This window comes from Symphodus melops (assembly GCF_947650265.1).
Source record: "Symphodus melops genome assembly, chromosome: 18".
Lineage (NCBI taxonomy): Eukaryota > Metazoa > Chordata > Actinopteri > Labriformes > Labridae > Symphodus > Symphodus melops.
Window position 1 is genome coordinate 18450050 of NC_136708.1, and position 17850 is coordinate 18467899.

General features: G+C 39.8%; 3 protein-coding genes across 4 annotated transcripts in view; 2 read left to right on the forward strand and 1 right to left on the reverse strand.

Annotated features, from left to right (window-relative positions):
• The window catches only part of cratb (carnitine O-acetyltransferase b), a 184389-nt gene that overhangs the window by 138955 nt on the left and 27584 nt on the right, over positions 1-17850 (forward strand). The gene's annotated exons all lie outside the window — the stretch shown is intronic.
• clec3bb (C-type lectin domain family 3, member Bb) lies at positions 437-2482 on the forward strand. Its single transcript, XM_079368297.1, has 3 exons — positions 437-549; positions 690-788; positions 1500-2482. Exons 1-3 carry the CDS (start codon positions 453-455, stop codon positions 1904-1906), a joined length of 603 nt encoding a protein of 200 aa, XP_079224423.1. The 5' UTR covers positions 437-452; the 3' UTR covers positions 1907-2482.
• On the reverse strand, positions 3569-16047 carry cdcp1b (CUB domain containing protein 1b). Its single transcript, XM_079367407.1, has 13 exons — positions 15565-16047; positions 13141-13365; positions 11973-12314; positions 11294-11509; positions 10492-10842; positions 9583-9798; positions 8824-9180; positions 8242-8601; positions 7294-7491; positions 6777-7133; positions 5708-6061; positions 5499-5580; positions 3569-4927 (listed from the first exon to the last, which is right to left on the reverse strand). The coding sequence occupies exons 1-13, from the start codon at positions 15626-15628 to the stop codon at positions 4429-4431; spliced, it is 3621 nt and encodes a 1206-aa protein (XP_079223533.1). The 5' UTR covers positions 15629-16047; the 3' UTR covers positions 3569-4428.

A 17850-nucleotide genomic window follows, 5' to 3' on the forward strand; every position in this document is an offset into this window, starting at 1 on the left:
CGCCAAAAACACCTGGAAATAGTTCCAATTTTCCAAATGGCATCACTCCTAAGGACTTTCCAACAAATTCAGGCAAACTTTTTGGAAAGAAAATGTTGTGTTTTTTTCTTAATTATGAAACTGTCTTTCAGCCAACTTAGCTGTTACCATATTATTAAGCTATTTAAGTAATGAATTATTCAACGTTTGTGCACTTATGTCATACTGCTTTGCACTGTCTCTGCCTTTCTCACAGGTCTGGCGTTTGTTAGTTCTAGCCCTTCACATAACGTTTTTGGAGCAAAATGAGCCTTCACAAGTGGTTTTTGGACTTAGGTAATTTTCCCTGTTTGGAGAGATGAGAAGGAGGGTGTGTGTGTGTGTGAGAGAAAGAGAGAGAGAGAGAGAGAGGAGAGAGAGAAATAAATTGCATGCATGGTCATTGGAGCAGCCTCATTCTTAAAGGTCTCACCATGGAGTTCAAACGAGTGTGTGCACTGCTGGGAGTGTTGTTACTGGTGAACTGCTCGTTTCAGCAGACTACACTGAAGAAGAAGCCCCTGAAAAAAGGTACAAAGCAATCTCCAGAAACTCAATATCAGGCATTCTTTCATAACCTTTCTTCAACCAGCATATTTTCTGTAGAAATCAGTCAGGTATTCATGACACCTGATTTATATGTCCCTGTGTCTCTGTGTGGCTGCAATCAGAATCAACAAAGGATCCAGCCATTGAGGAGCTAAAGCAAAAGATCGATGACATCGTCCAGGAGCTCAACCTCCTGAAGGAGCAACAAGCCCTGCAGACAGGTAAGCTTCACGTTTGAACAGTATTATAATAATCATGCTTGTAGAGAATTTTGAAGTGGGGTGTCATAAAGGTTTGAATTTTCACAGAGCACATTTTTCTTACAGTAGATTTCCTAGATAAAGTCAGTTTTAAATGAAATTACCTTGACACAAGTATTCAGCTGGAGAGTCGATGGGGGACAAATGTGATTATTTTTGGCACTAGGTGACAATAACAAGATAATGTTTCACTGACAAAATCAGATTTAGACTTGTAAACTAACCAGGTTTTAGCCCCCTGTATCAGTGAACTCTCAGCTGCCCTTGAGCAAGATCTGCTTCTTCCAGGCGTGGATTAGTAACTGTAGTCGATAACAACACTTCAGTGTTTACATTTAAGGCATGAACTTTATTGTTCAGAGCAACAAATTTGTCCATGTTGGAATCCAAACACTAAGGCATGCTTCTCTTCAACATTCAGGCGGCTGGGATACATGTGGTTTTTGAAAGTGCAAATACCTAATCTGGGAAACACATGGTATATCCTTTCTGACCTCTTGCCTAGAACACAAAATGATATGCAGCCATATCCTGCTAACATGTTACCCATTTATCTTAAGCATACTGTGCTTATTAACTGTCTTGAGTATTAGAACTATCTCCTGTTTCTAGATGACAGTGAATAACCGTTCTGGACCATGTAACATCTGCTCCTTTTATTTTTCACTTCAGTCTGTTTGAAAGGCACAAAGATCCATGGCAAGTGTTACTTGGCTGAACCTCTGAGAAAACGCTATCACACTGCCAGTGAGGACTGTAACGCCATGGGCGGTGTCCTTGGAACATCCACATCCAGTGATGAGAATGACCAGCTCAAAGATTATATCCGCCAGAGCATCGGCCCTGATGAGCAGATCTGGCTGGGCATCAACGACATGGTGACCGAGGGCACCTGGATGGACACGTCTGGCTTCAGTATTTCATACAAAAACTGGGACACATCCAACTACCGGTCCCCTCAGCCGGATGGTGGGATGTCCCACAACTGTGCTGCCCTGTCTGTGGCCTCTAATGGGAAGTGGTTTGACGAGAACTGTCGTGACGAAAAGCCCTCTGTTTGCCAATTCAACATTGTTTAATCACATTTATGTCATCATAGACAACGCATGGTTGTAGCTGCTTTCAGTCTGTACCCTTGCTGCAATGCCATTTTATCTACTATTCTAGGAAGACTTTAAAATCAGTGGTTCTCAGCTGGTGTTGCAATGAGACAAAATGTTTTCCCAAAGGTCACAGTAGTATTTTTTCGATATGTGAATCTGGAGATGTGTCATTTGCTGCATTCTTTGTGGTCACAATGAAACCAAGAAGAATGCCTTTCAGTCTATAAAATACTTTGTGTTTTCCAAAAGAAATCCATGACTGCTGACCCTGCTGTCTTCATTTCATAGATTTATTTTTTACGCTTAGAATTGTTCCAGTTTTCAGAAAAATATATTAAATGATTAAATCCAAAGGACAGTGTTGGTGCTAGAACCTTTGACAAATGTAAACACTGGGTGCAGTTTTTTCAACACTTGTGATAGGAGTTGAACTTACTAGCTGAGAACCACTGGTTTAATCGCAGACATTCCTTCCCATCTACTGTATGTAACAACATAACTCGCATGGAGCTGAAAATGATTATATTGCATTAAAAAGAAAAATAAACTCAACCTTAAGCCTTTATTGTTTTCTGTCATATTTCTTCAGTTTTCTTGTCTTGTAGCCTCCTATAATGTCTATCTGATAACCTCGTAAAACAATCCATCAATAAACTATAAGATCTGCTCCTCTATCATTTCTTAAAACCCACCTAATTTGATCTAAGGGAATTGATATATATGTTGCATAAATAATAAATGAAAGCAGAGGAAATGATTTTCATTAAACATGTAAACTGTATTAGTTAGCGGGGAAGAATGGCTTTGTCCAAATAAAAACCAGTCTATAACTCACTAACAATTTTGATTAATTAACAAATGATATATATATATATATAAAAAAATTGTTTGCATATTATTTATGCGAGATACCAGACTGAAATCACTAACACCAGCAGCTTGTCAGCCTGTCAGCACAAACACCAGATATAGAGGAAAACAGCTAGCATACTTTGTCCAGCAGTAAAAGTATTTTCCTGCCAGAAGGCCTACCTTGAAATGACACACATTTACACTTTATGTAGTTTACAAATTTGTGAACTACCCCAATGTAACATGAGAATATCCATAAGAGAAATAGTCTATGTTTTTTGAAAGCTTCTGTGTGGCTATTTCCCCCTAATTAAGTAGTTTTTAAGTAGCCATAGCTGCTAGGGGTTACCTTTGTATTTAACAGAAGATAATGCTTTTCTGAGCTAGAACTGAATGAGAAATATTTTATTAATCCAAGGGGAAAATTTGGTAACTATAGCAACTGTCTACCAAAAATTGGAAAACACAGTCCAGTAAAGTCATAAAACCCTGAAACTAAAAAGATAATAAAAAACAAGGGTTGTTTTATTTAAAATCCAGCATCTGCAAGAAATGTGGTGCAACTATGGGAACCTGGCGTCTGCATTTGTTGTTTCCAGTAAAACCAACTTCTTCATGGCAGCCTTAACATGGGCTGCTTAGCTCTGTAGTCTGGAGTCTTCCACACCCTTCTTCTTCACATTTGTTTTTTATGGCCACAGTTCTTGTGGTCAAACATATTTTGAAAATCCAGTATGCAGAACTGACAGTGACAGTAATTGAAGAAGTAAACATTTCCTCACGGGACACATTTTCAAAAATTTATTGTAAAAACTAAATGTATGTACAGGTAATGCAAAAACACAAAACTAAACAATATAAAAACACTTTTAAAACATGGACCAAAGGTACCATTCCCCCCCCCCCCTTCTCCTGTATCATGGCACGTGTGCATCAATGTAATAAAGCTAAACCAATTAAATTTGAAAGAAATAATTAGACATTATGTTGCTTTCTTACAAAGAAGTAACTGAAAAGATGGGACGTTTGTGGAGTAGGCTACAGCTAAATCGGTTAGCTTATCAGTAAGTAAAGCCAAGAAACGGGAGATAACAGTTAGCCTGTAGACTACCTTAAAAGCTAACACAAACCCCCAAAGTTAAGTTAAAAAAAAATGTTTTAATCAAACTTCTGTGAATCCTTCTGAAAATTATTGAAAGAAAACGTTTAAAAATTTTACTCGGTTAGGCACTGGACTATTTCTTTGTTGTTGGCCTTAAATTAAAGTTAAGACAGTTACAGGTGTAATCATTGGCCAAAGACAAGCGACCTGTTGTTTCATCTCTTTCGCTCACCTTTTTGCAAGACTAAGCCAACCCACTGCTAGCTAACAGAATCAATCTTCTCATAACTCACAGCAGGGTGTAAACATCTCCCAAATTATCAGACTACCTTGAAAAGATCACAGCTTCTACTCTTGATTTCTCAGAAATGACTTTGATTTTGATGTGAAAATGCACACATCATACATTCAAGAGCTCCGTGAACTCTCGTTCCCTGAGTATTATCGAGTCACAGAAGTTCACATCAGGAGAGTCCAGGAATACCTGGCGCTTAAACAAGAATTCAGTAACAGCGGTCCATTGTTCAATGACAGTCCTAAGACACTACAGGGAGTCCTCTGTTATCTGTGGTTCCAGGTCAGCAGCAGACAGCTGAATTGTGTTCATGTCACCTGTGCTCTTGAACGTGTACAACTCATTGTCCACCATCCTGCGGTCCTGGAAGCCGAGGCTGTCCTGCCGATCAATGGGAGTGCGTGGACGAGACGGGATGAAAGTGTCTGAAGGGTTCAGGAATGTGTTGAAATGCTCCATCTCTGGCTCGGGATCCGGTTCTTGGATAACAGGCAAGTCTCCATCAGTGGGGCCAGTAAACGTCTGATACGAGTCCACCTGCTTGCCTTTGTATTGATCCTGGATGCTGTCTGAGTAGGTGGAGTCAGCCAGCAGGTGGCCGTACACCATTGTGTCATCGATTGAATCGTAGATGTGTGATTCATTGTTCGATCGGCTTTTGCTGAAGTGCGCGTCACCTGGGCGGAAAATGTTCCCTTTGCCCATGTAGATGGACGCTTCACTCCTCATCCTTTCTTTCTTCTTCTTTCTGTTTGAAAAGGGCAGGAAACAAACAATTAAAAAAAGGTTGACTCAAGCTGACAGTAAGAGACAAGGATTTAAAAATATAAAATAATGAGTTTCACTTCAGGTGTTTAGATCTAAAACATGATCTAAAAATATGAATTATCAATAAAGCTTTTTACATTTTCTTTAACTTTCAGTCTGTAAGAAAAGCGAAAAGCTTTACATGTTTATAATTTTTTCAACTTTCTTTTATTACTCAATTCAAAGTAATCTATTAATGTATTCTCAGAATTTACTCTGTTAATAAGTAAAACCCAAACAGACACAAAGACTTAATAATAATAATAATATCATTTGGTGTAAAATGTTGAAGTAGAGACAAAAGTCCAGGAATCTGGCTAAATTTGAAAAGATACGTTTGAAACTCTTCTGAAGTTACCACTTCAAGACTCAGTTATCTATTTTGTTCTGACCTTTTCTAATTGGACTGAAAGCAAAAGACTTAAGCTTTTTCCCCTATTCTAATTCAACCCAAAATCTCACACCTAACGGCTACATTCGTAACAAAGACAATCTGCTGCATGTAAACTCACTTTGTGATGAGGCACACAACCGCCAGCACTGTGAGCAAAAGTAAGACAGCTCCTGCTATACCCAGGAGAATGGCCAACAAATCTGTAGAAGCAAACAGAAGAGAAGTTTTAAGACCTTTCATTTCTTTATTTATGTTAGGCGTTTTTATCCTTTAAAAAAAAAAAAAAAAAAAAGAAGTCAAAGGCCTGAATTATTCCCGTTTCCTTACTCGAGGACTTCTCTAGAACAACTTTGGTCACTGCACGAAAGTCTCCTTTCTCTGTTAAACAGTTGGACATGTTGAGGTAGAAACTCTGATCCACCGACAGCTTGTCCCAAGGCTCGTCCTCCCTGCGACTAAAGATCTCCTCCTCCTCCCCCAGCTTCTGCACCTTGATGGAGGTGTGCCCTTTTTTGCATTTTGGCTTGCTGATGTTGACAAACTGAAGGTGTGCTTTGTAGCTGCTTGGGACATTGACGATCCAGGATAGAGTATGCGAAGGCTTCATGCCCCCAGGCCAGTTGGGAGTAGCCAGCAGGGTCGGAGAAGAAATCCTCGGATTTATAGTGTAAATGATGGTTTCTAAAAAAGGGATGGAAATGATGCAGAGTGTTAGAGCTGTATCCTCACACGTGTGGTTCAACAGTGCCCCTGTGTGGAATGCTCTATTTAACTCCACTTATAGTTTATACACAGCAGATAGCAAGATAATATTACATCACAACCTTTAACAGTTTGGTCTATTAAATGGAGGAAATATAGGTGAGTCCATTGTAGCTTTATAAACCTGAAAAGGATCATTTGAATGAACTTTTTCTTCAACAAGTAGGTACAGACATAAAAGCTAATGTTTTTATTTAAGGAGAAAATACTAAATTTTAGCCAAACATTGGAAAATGTTTTCAAACCGCTGCACTTAAGTCTGGCCCAGATTGCAGGATAATGTCCGATTTCTCCTTCCGACAGTAAAGGGATCGCTCCCTACACAACACTGCTTGGAACCGATTATCTGCCCAGATTATTATTAGTTTGAGTTGTGTAAACATCCAATCGTAACATCCCTTATCTGTTCTGTGATCATCAGGGACGCCCCGATTTATTTCAGATACATTTAGAATCCATGTCTGATAACAAATTGAATTGTTTATAGAGAGCTGGTCAGGCAAAACCCTTAAATGAAGATGCCAAGTTGTCCTCTATATAAATAAAGTATTTATTTTCTACCATATTCTGATAAACGTATAATTGATTTATTAAAATAATCAGCAGATTTAAGGAGACCTCAGTTGCATCTTACCTGGGATCTCCTTACTGTAGCTGACGTTGAGAAAAGGTCCCCTGGAATTGCTGAAGTCTGGGACTGTGGCTGTGACAGAGACGTTGGTGTGCACCTGAACTTTGGGGATGGGTCCGTTAAAGCAGAAATCTCCGACAGGAAAGCCGTCGCCCTCCGCCACATGCAGGGACAGAGATTGATTGCACTCCTGGCCGGGCAGCGACTGTCTAAGACTCCCTGTGGGCGACACCAGATCCACAGTGCCGTCCTGTGGGGGGTTGATGTGCCAGGTGAAGCTGTGAAGGGGCATCGGTAGACAGGAATCCAGTTTGGGAACAGTGAGGAGAGTCGAAAAACACGACGCCACATTTTGACAACCTGTTAAACAAACAGAGAGATTTAGAAAAAAAGCAGCTTAACACACAGCTTACAAAGATGGCAACAAATCCTTCTTTCACAAATATTTCTTTGTGATAAAATCCACCTCAAGGTAAGCTCTGTCCATTAACAACACACGGGGGACATAAAAACATCTCACCAATAACTTTACTGGCAGTCAGCCGCACGTCTTCATTTGGGCAGTCGAGGAAAGACAAGCCGGCCTTGGTGCCTGCAGCCACGTTTATCTTCTTCTCAACTTTTGAATCAATGCTCATCTCACAATTGGGATCAGAACCAACTTTCTCTATCTGCAAGGACACTCCTTTGTGCTTAGTTAGATCCACTGTGCACAGAACTAAGAGAGAAAAAACATCATACAGAGACAATATTTCAGTCTTTATCGCAGCTTCACTGTCGGTCCAGAGAACAAGGAAAATATGTGACCTGAGCTGAACTTTTTGTGTAAAATCATATCTGTGAAAAATGTCAATATTCATATATCCTCGAGTTTGAACCCTTATGTGTCACCAATCAGATTTCTGGAGGCTCGTGTGTTAGAGGTATTTTTCATCTGGATGATTAGTTAAGTCTACAGCTTGGTTCAGAGATTCAAGCAGGCAAGGAAGACAACTGAGGTCTTGCAATCTTAAACAAAGCAGTGGACCAAAAATGTGCACATTTTGTAATGACTTTGGGAAGCCTCCCTTAGGGTCATCATGTGACAGCACTTACTTGTGTTGCCCTACTAATGGTTGCACGTGTCATTACTGTGAATACCAGAGTTTGAAAAATAAACAGAAATGATCCGTCTATAAGAGAGAAAGAGGAAAAGGGCAGAAAGAGGAAGAGGAATAAGTGTTGGGACATGGTGAACGCTGGCTGAAGGGTCCCCAATTGATTCTTGCTTAGGTCCCCAAGAGACTCTACAATTGCTACTGATTCAGAGGCAAACAATATGTGACTCATTTTACAAATGTCTCAATACGCTTTAAAATGTCTAATTTCATGTGTAAACTCAACCGAAACTTGTCTGCTTGGAAAACAGTTGTTAAAAAGTGAAATATTCAAATGCTGAGCTAGAAATGAGCAGCTCTTCAGGACTTACCTGGATGTCCACTCCTCATTAAAGACACTTTGTAGTTTAAGGTAAGTCCCTGCAGCGTCCTGTTGGTTTCACAGTTCTTCAGCACCATGTTGAAGTTGCCCTGTTGATGTTTCGGCTGAGCATCCGTTAGAGTCACTTTGGTCCCCTTCATGCCTTCTTTCTGGTACTGCACCTCGACGTCACTGCTGAGACACTCTGGAGCCGTGTGGTCACTAAACAGCATGGTGTAGTTGTGCATGCCGGGCACCGTGAAGTCCCACTGCATCTGCTGCTGGTCGGGAAAATCATTGGGATAGTTTGGTGTGATGAAGTCAGTGTCTGACACACCTCTTTTTAGGTTGACTTTCACTATAGCCATCACTGGGGAGAAACAAAGAGAGAATATAAGTCAGCAATATCCATTTATATGAGTTTTCAAAAGGTAACTAATGGTTTATTTACACACAAACAAAACTTTTCGATGAGTTACTTCCATACCGCATACAAATGTTTTTCCTTTAATTTTTATGTCGCTACAGCTACAGTATGTTTGATGTGTTTTTGTGTATGTGAGATGGAACAACAACAACAAAACCAACTTACTGTTGGTCTCAGGCCCAACTTTTAGTTTAAAGTTGACGGGATCCATCTTTCTGTCTCCAGGCACCTGTAAGGACACACGGCCTCTGTACCGAGCCAGGATGGTGGTCACAGTTCCTCCTTTGCAAAAGGTACCAATGGTTGCTGGGCCTGTTCGCAAATAAGTAACAAGAGAGTACGTGTGTCCATCCGGACAGGTCTCCTCTTTGGGAATCTGCAGCATGCCCGGTTCTGGGAAGTCCAACTGGAAGGCCCGAGTGGAGATGACTTTCAGATCCCAGGTGAAGGTTCGGTCAAAGTCCGGAAAGAGTGAAGACTCAGCCTGAACAATGTCACCTGAGCAGGCGGTCTCTGTGCAGTCTGGAATAATACCATATATAAGCAACAACAATTCAGTTTAGTTTGAGTTAAACAGCTGCAACTTAAATCAAGAAAATGAATCTGTAGAGGAAGAATGTGCAACATTTTACACATAAATACAGCAGAAATCAATATGTCCTCTGTAAGTGTCTCTGAGTCATGACTGTCTAAAATGAGTGAGAAGCGTGAGTCCCATCAGTTGTACTCATGTCCAAGCCGAGCTTACATCATGTTAACGTGGACGGGATAGCCTGGCGTATAAAGCTGTTTTAATCAAGGACGAGAGGAAAGAAGAATAACATAGTCTACTCACTGCTTTCTTCATTTATTGCTCCTGGTTCCCTTCAGACAAAAGTCTTTTAGTCAATCGCTTACCTGAAAACATGCAGTAAAGTTTCTTACCAATAGCTCTGTTGATCTCCACATTGAAGACCTCCTGAGGTCGTGGACAGGTGAACTCCACAGAAGTATTGCGAGGATCTGTCAGTCTCAGCTCTGTTGTTTTGCATACTGGTGAAGGCTCTTTCTTCTCACACACGCTACAATCAGGCTCGTCAGCCTTCTTTCTGATGTAGATGATGGTGTTAGGATCCGGCATCACAGACATCATCCTGCCACCTGAAGAGAAAAAAAAAACAGTCTTTAGCACAGATTTAATGTATAATAGATGAGCGGGTAGCAGTAGCTCAGTCTGCTGGGACTTGGATTGGAGACCGGTTCAAGTCCTGACGAGGACCAAAGAGGTGCCAGGACGCTTTCTGAACACTGCCTAAGTGAGCAAGGCACCAAACCACCAACAGCTTAGGCACTCTTACATGTGCAGCCCTCACTCCATTAGTGCATGTCCAAGGGTTTCTGTTTGTGCATGTGTGTGTATTTCAGCCTTTGTGTAGCGTGTCTCAACAACAGAGTGTTACATTTCTCTGACACTCGACAAACTGCAGGATTTTGCACTTCTGCATTGGCTTCATTTTCCAGAAGTTGCCTCTTGTTAAATTCATATTAACAGTTTAACATATTATTTAATTAAGTGGGTCAGTCTTATTTTCATTGTTAGTTATGTAGACTAACTGTGACATTTTCTTAATGAAGTGGTCGGATTTTGCATTTTGAATTGCCCCCTGGGGACAAATAAAGTGAATTTTTATTAGAAGTATGTTCATGAACGCCAAAAATGAAATGCTTTTTATTTGCTGTATTTATATTCATTTAAACACCACTGCACTATTTTGCACATGTGGCTTCTGTTGGTTTTCACAGTTTCATGGCTTTCTTTCTGTAGTGAACAGTGTGATAAAAACAGACACTTGCCTCTTGGTGCTACTTTGACAGTGAATGCCGATGAGTCCAGCTCTTCATCCTTTGGCACCTCTGCAGCCACAGTCGTCGCTCCAAGCAGCTCCAGATGTGACACTGCGCCGCCTTTACAGTAGTTTTTGGTTTTGATTGTTCCGTCACTTTTCATTGTACTCACTGAGGACTGAAACCCATTTTGGCAACTTTCTGCTCCGGACATCTCCTTTAATCCGTCACCAGGGAAGTCCAAGGATAATACAGTCCTCTCTGGTACACTGATGTCCCATGTGAAGGATCTTTTAAAGTCTTTGAAGAGGTTGGGTTCAACATCTCCTGCAGCAGGAGTGCAGGAGCTCTGGGTGCATGCTGAAAGACAAAATATAAAAATGTTTAGAAAGTCATTAGGTTTTTACAGCAAAAGAAGAAGAAGGTCTACAGAGGGTAAAAACGATACTTGTTCATCTATTCAGAAATAGATAAATCAATTGCATGAATCCCCCTTCAATACCAAAATTTAAATCAAATAATGAATGTATTGGTAACCGGAGACAAATCCGGAGATTTTTTTGGTAATTGTACATTGCAGAGTTTTAAATATTGAAAAGGTCTGTCAAATGTTATGTTATTTAGTTGCATTTAATCCCTAAATTAAAATAGTTAAGCACAAATCACATTTTTAATCACGTTTGAAATTCCACGTTAAAATACAAATGGTACGGCTTTTATTTTGACTTTTTGTACCTCAGAGTTCTTGACTTCCTGCTTGATTTTGATTTTATAGGTGAACGTAATTTTGTAATGTAGTCTACATTCTTACCTATTTTCTTGTTCATCTTCACACTGTACACATCCTGAGGTTTCAAACAGCCGAACTCCAGAGAGAGCGATTCAACGTTAGTCAGAGTCTTCTCTGTAGGGCTGCAGTTTGGACTGGAGTCGTCAACAGAGCACACTTCACATTCTGCTTCGTTGGGATCCCGGCTCAGGATCACAGTCGTGCTGGCATCAACAGATACGACCATTGTTCTGCCCTCTAATGTGGCGGCAAAGAAGAAAGAGACACAGGATAAAGGGTTGCTTGAAACAAATATTCATGAATCCATAACTAACTTTTTGTGTAAAGTCCTCTCTTAGTTCATATTAACAACAACCACCTATTCATAAAATCGTGTTGCATTACTACATTTAAGGAGAAGTTCACAATGAATAGAATTATGTGTATTTCCCTTTTTGATAAATTGATACCACTTTCATACCTAGCTTAAATGTGTAGCTTCTACTAGCAGCTAGCTAAGTTAGCTTACTGTGGCTGACAGACTTTACACACTAAACGTAAGCACTACCTACACGTTTTAAATCAGGTGTATTGTTAGTAATTATCAACCAGGTTTGATACAAACTAATTAGGACGTAACCACATATATCTAAATTAATTTTGGTGTAAAGACAAGCTGCTGCATTATCAAAGGTCTCTTTTATTCAATAGCTTTTCTTACTCCGTGGTCCCGCAGAGGCCTGGAACAGCACAGATTCGACCTGAGCCTTCGGTTTGACTTGCAGAGACACAACAGCTTCATTTGGAAGGTCGAGACGAGTCACAGAACCACCGCGACAATATTCAGTCTGGCTTTTGCCGGTTGTTTGGGATGTGGTCACCGAATACTGAAATCCATCGGGACATGGTTGCGATGTCTCCATCAGTCCATCTCCAAGGACATCCAGACTAACAACTGTCTTCTCAGGTACCTTCAGTTCCCAGATGAAGGTCCTGGGGAGCTCTGAGAGGATGGAGGGCTGAGTTTCGACTGTTGTGGGGCTGCATGCATCCTTAGTGCACTCTGGATTCATTTAAAGACAAACAGATGAAGACGTTAGTGCTCATTCAAAGTACAAGTACAGGTCTAAACGGTTATGATGTAAATTCAATGACTTTCACTTCAAAGTTATTGTGAATTAGATCTATTATATCACCAACAAAAATCATATCAACGTTTATCTAAAGTACTTTTAATTGATGTTTGACTTCAGAACTAATAACAAAATTTTGCCAAATAAATTTTGCCCAATGTGTTTCAGTTTTTTCAAATATTCGGGGTCGAACATAGAGCACGAGGGAAACGCTCAAATGCCCTAACATTTGTTGATTGCTTCCATCATCGAAACAGAGTTTGAGGAAGGACATGCAGGTTGTTTTTATTTAAAACAGTGTCTCCATTATATACAAAAACAAGCCCTGAGAGCTATGAGGGTGATCCAAACCAGTCAAATTGTTGATCTTTGGATGTATTTTGTATCCAAGTAAACATTTCACATTGTTTCAGCATGATTTTGAGGTTTTGTTCTACAAATGTTATGTAACGCACTGACAAAACAACTCAAGACAGTTACCTTCGAAATAGACCAGGGTAGTAACTTTTATCATAAGGGAAAAGCACCTTTTCATTTTGGTTGGGTTTTTACAGGTTTGCTTACAAATAAGCGTATTGGAGGAATAATAGATAATGGGGGAAGAATTAAAAATCTGTCTTTTTTGCACCCAGAGTAAAAGGGATACTTCGCTGGATTTGTTCCCTTAAAAACTTCAAATGAGACTTGTTCATGTACACTACATAAAAGTCCAGCATTATGGGGTACATGTCGACCAGTTTTATCGTGTGAACTCACCAATTGTCCGAGTAATCGTAACACTGTAAGCCTGCTCAACAGGCTGGGAGCAGTTAAACAGCAGTTTGACCTCCTCCTCGGGGACCAGAGACAGAGAGGAGTGGCAGGAAGTGTGTGTGTCATTCACCCCGCTGACCGTACACACCACACATTGATCTGAAGGCAGCTGTGTGGAAAGCTTCACCGCTGAGCCTTTGTCTGGTCGGAGCGACGTCTCTAGGCATTCTGAGGGAAGAAATCAGAGGACTGAAAATACCATTAAGAAATTGTAGCATCTTACCAGAAACATAAAGATGTATAAAGATCTAATTGCTTTGTTTGGACTTCACACTACCGAGTACTTGCTGCTTTTGTGGTCTTATATGTTTGTCAATGGAACAAACAAAACTATTAACAAGGCTTTTACTGGTAATGTAATCCACTTCCTATGCACTGCTGATGTGTCCATAAGCAAGGCACCAAACCCCGACCAGCTTGGGAGTGCTCGCCATGCACAGCCTGTTCACTCAGACATCTCTCCATCAGTGCATGTCCATAGGATCCTGTTTGTGCAGGCGTGTGTGTAGAAAGTTCAACAACAGTGTAAAATAGAATTTCCCCTTGAGGGATTAATACACATCTTCTATTGTACAATGAGAAATGTTTAATCAGATATGTATATAAAAATGGAAACTGCAATTAGGTTTTAGCTCTATATTCAAACAAAGGGGGTCCAGGTGATGATGGATCAGATGGATGTGACATTGTTTTGCCACATCCATACTGTCACATCTCCTGTGTACAAGTTTAAAGTAACACATCCACACCTCATCGATATTAAGGGTATCAACAGATAACACAAATATTCAGACAGTTTGTGGTTGATGCTTGAGCAAACTGAGTGGTTCCAGACACACCTTTTCCCATGTTCTGCAATGACAGACTAAAGCAAAGTCATGGACTTCTCCTGAACGTGAGTCATCTGACAGTTGACTTCCATGTGATATCAAGCCTTTATCTGACAAATGCAAACATCCTTTCATACAAATTTTATGTTTGCATACTGTAACTGTTCAGTCTGTAAGATTTACAGCGTTGGTTTCTCATTTGTCAGTGTTTTGGTCCAAATTATGATTCAAAAGCAGCTTATGCACAAAGTTTTCCTTTTAAATACTTCATACTAAACCTTAGCAAGGCTGTTTTATGATAAAAAAAAAACAACAACACCTGAATCATCAGTTGTTGTAAGATACAAACAAGGACAATTTTCAAAACAAGTTCTTGGAGCACCTGTTTCAAAATAAACTAAATGGGCTTTTTTGTGTGAAATTCAGATGTTTTACCAATTTGGAAATATAGGCCTATTATTCAAGCCATGTTTTACATTGCAATCATAACACATGTATAACAACAACACAATACATGTTAACACTGTGTGACAACACCACCCAGCTTAAAATATGATTTTTTTTAAAATATGAAATACTTGTAAGTATAAGGGTGTTGCATGCTACACAACACCGTCTAAAATATTGGCCACCATGCTTTCATCAGATTCCTGTCTTTTAAATTAAACTTCTTTTCAGTTTATAAAGTCACCTTTGAACAGTCTGTTCTCCCTACAGAGCGTATTAAATCAAACATCATAACTGGCCAGCCATTCAATTGAAATTGTCTTGGACCCACCCTCAATGGTGGCTCTTCTATGTTAACTAGGTCTTCACACACATAGCCTAATCAAAAATCACAACCTGAACTTGTGCGCTGCAGCATTCACACATACAGTGTTGGCTAAAGGGCTTCTTGTGGCTGTAAACAAAGGGTGTGTCGAGGATGTCACAGGGTTCAAACTGTCACATTACGCAGCAGAATAAATGTGTTATTATATCTTTAAACAGACTGAAACATGATATATTCAGAAAGATGCATGGTCACCTTTACTAAAAAAAATATCTAACTAATAGCACACAAAAATCCTCCAGATTCATAATAAAGCAGATTGTTGGTCAATCATTAATGGAGTGATGTTGACTTCATGCCTGCAGTAAAGCACCATTATGCCTCATAAACATTTGGAAAAAGGAAGTTAAATCAAATCTGAACATTAACCCTGAGACTGAGTGAGGATAAACTTCACTGTCAGCTCAGTTAATAATGTGATACTACGACTTATTGTCTTCTTTAGGATTTGAATTTGTTTATAGAGAGCTTTACAGGACTGATCAGGTGTCGCTTTAGCGCGTCAGATTGCATTCATGTGAATTGTCTGTTTCACCCACTTGACACAAACTTCCAATTACGCTGCCAATAAATATCAGGGTGTTTGGTGATGCTTCGAAACACATTTTTTTTAAGCTTAGCTCTCTAAAACAATCAAGTCTATATCAGTAAGCGAACACAAACTTAGGCAAGCGTATGTCGCTGAAACACATTTGAAACACTCACCTGACGAGTCGAAGACCGCCAAGACAAAAAGTCCCAGGAGCGCGCAGGTGCGAAGAACACGCATTCTCTCTCCAATTAAGAATTACACGTTTAAAACAAATGTATTTCAAAAAGGTGTTGCTTCCAAAAAGTGTCTTTAACTCTCAAGCACACGGCTGCATTTTTCATTCACTTTAAAGCAACAGCTTGACGCTGAGAGCCACTTCCTGCTCCGAGTTACCTGTGCGCAGCGGCGCGCAGAGGGCGTGGTGCGCAGACGTTAACGTTTACCTGCCCCGACTTGACGAGGGAGGAAGAGCCCTCCGTGTTTACCCTTTATAAATAAAGGCTGCAGAGCGGATTTCTTGCAGTCATAGACCTTAGATAAAATACGAGTCCTTATGGGACTTTGTCCACCGTGTGGCACAATGGCTGCCCTATTTATAATCAGCCAAACATGCCGGAGATTGTTGGCATCGTGCTGCCGATCCAGAAGCCCAAATGAGGGAGAGGAAGGGTGTGGAAACAGGGCTCAAAACGAGAGGTTACATAAAGTTTGAACATCCCGGATTTGAAAAATGTTGAAATGTACTTATATTCAAAAAGTCTAATTAAATACTGACGTCGTGTTGGCCAGTAATATTAAGTTAATAAAGTTAGGTAAAAATCAAAAAGGTTTATTCAGTCCCTTAAGGTCTCAATTTTGGGATATGACTAAAACACATATTTGAGTCATTCCAGCCCCCTGACATGATGATTAATCAGTGTTGTTGGTGTGTGATAGTTAATAGTGAGGTCTATATGTGAATAAAACTCCAATGTTGCAGAGGCTCCCTCCTGCCTCCACATGCCTACATGACACAAACATTCCTGCACAGAAACTTACCTGAGGGCAGGACCACTTTAACACTCACGTTTGTGTAACATTTCTCAAGAAGTACTGTAGCTGCAAACAGTCTTGCAAAATCTAAGCAATGTTTATTGCAAAATGTCAATGAACACAAAATCAATAGCCATAAACGAGCCTCAGTTTCAGCCCTTATAGTACAATTAAAACCATGTTTATTGTTTTTTAAACATGCTGTAATTCCGAGTAACACAAAAAACATGTTTAATTTGTAAAAGAAAAAAAAAAGATGCATTTGCTGAATAAAACAAGCATGTCATCAAACAGAATGTTTAAACCCATAACGACTAAAGATGTTTTGCTGAACCAGTCTGGCAGCATGCAGAGTGGGCGGTGTGGTGGATTGAGACAGCTTCAGTGAGTCTTAACAACAGGCCTCAGAGAAGAACCAGCAGCAGCTGTCACACTTGGCCCCCCCTCAACTGTAATACAGCCAAACATGTGCTGTGCAGAGTTTCACTACTGGAGTTTCCGTTGTGGTGCTTTGAAAGTTGATTTATTCACATTTTAGATGGATAAGCATCTGTAACTGTGATCCATGAATGTGAATGTACTGTATTGTCATTCTGGAAACAATAAAGGCAGAGTAATGTTAAACATGCATTAAATACTTCTTTGTCATTTATCATAAGCTGATAAGAAGTTTGATTTCAAATCATCTGGTCTGTTGTCTTCTTCCTGTTTTACTTCATATTTAAAAAGAGCAGATGTGACCGAAATAAAATCCAAGACGTAGGCTACATAAATAAAATAATCAGCCAGGAGGGAAAAAGGCAGTACAAACTTTGACTGAAAACACACTGAGTGAGTCAGTTACATTCAGTCCTGCTCTTTGGCATAAATCCCAGCATTTCTATCCAGCTGTTATCTGAGCAGATCTGATTCTCAGACATGATGAAGGGCCTTAATAGTCCACATGAGGGCAGTAACACAAGATAAACGAGCAGTACATGTCTTGTCACACTGTAAGTTTAGGAGCTGCAGAAAACACTTGTATTTCTTTTTTTTATTGCTTATTTGTCTTCCTCTTTTTCTTTTCAGCCTTTCCTTTGGTTCCCTTCTGCTGTTACATCTTTTTTTTTTTGCTGTTCTTACGTCTTATTAAGTCTACCTTTATGTTGTTCACCTTGTTCTTTGGGTCCTATTTTTTTTTAACCATATTGAGTTTCATGTCTGACAAAAAACACTTTGTAAACTATTGTTTGTAAATTTGATATATAAGGATGAACTTTGTTGATCCCAATGGGGGAAATGTAGTAATAAGATCATATTGAATTAAAGTAGAGTGAGTTCATGTGTTGTTGAAATGTGCTGCAGGGATACTTTAACATTCCCTGCTCCAATAATCATCTCTTAACTCTTCAAATGTATCAAGATGATTTGACCCTGCTGCTGATGGA

Bases quoted from the DNA above. Each gene is read 5' to 3' on its own strand.
- clec3bb (XM_079368297.1), top strand. From the start codon at position 453: ATGGAGTTCAAACGAGTGTGTGCACTGCTGGGAGTGTTGTTACTGGTG. The intron at 550-689 runs GTACAAAGCAAT...GGCTGCAATCAG, and splicing joins GAAGAAGCCCCTGAAAAAAG to AATCAACAAAGGATCCAGCC. The intron at 789-1,499 runs GTAAGCTTCACG...TTTTCACTTCAG, and splicing joins GCAACAAGCCCTGCAGACAG to TCTGTTTGAAAGGCACAAAG.
- cdcp1b (XM_079367407.1), bottom strand. From the start codon at position 15,628: ATGCGTGTTCTTCGCACCTGCGCGCTCCTGGGACTTTTTGTCTTGGCG. The intron at 13,366-15,564 runs GTGAGTGTTTCA...TTCTTCCCTCAG, and splicing joins GGCGGTCTTCGACTCGTCAG to AATGCCTAGAGACGTCGCTC. The intron at 7,492-8,241 runs GTAAGTCCTGAA...TTTCTCTCTTAG, and splicing joins AATGAGGAGTGGACATCCAG to TTCTGTGCACAGTGGATCTA.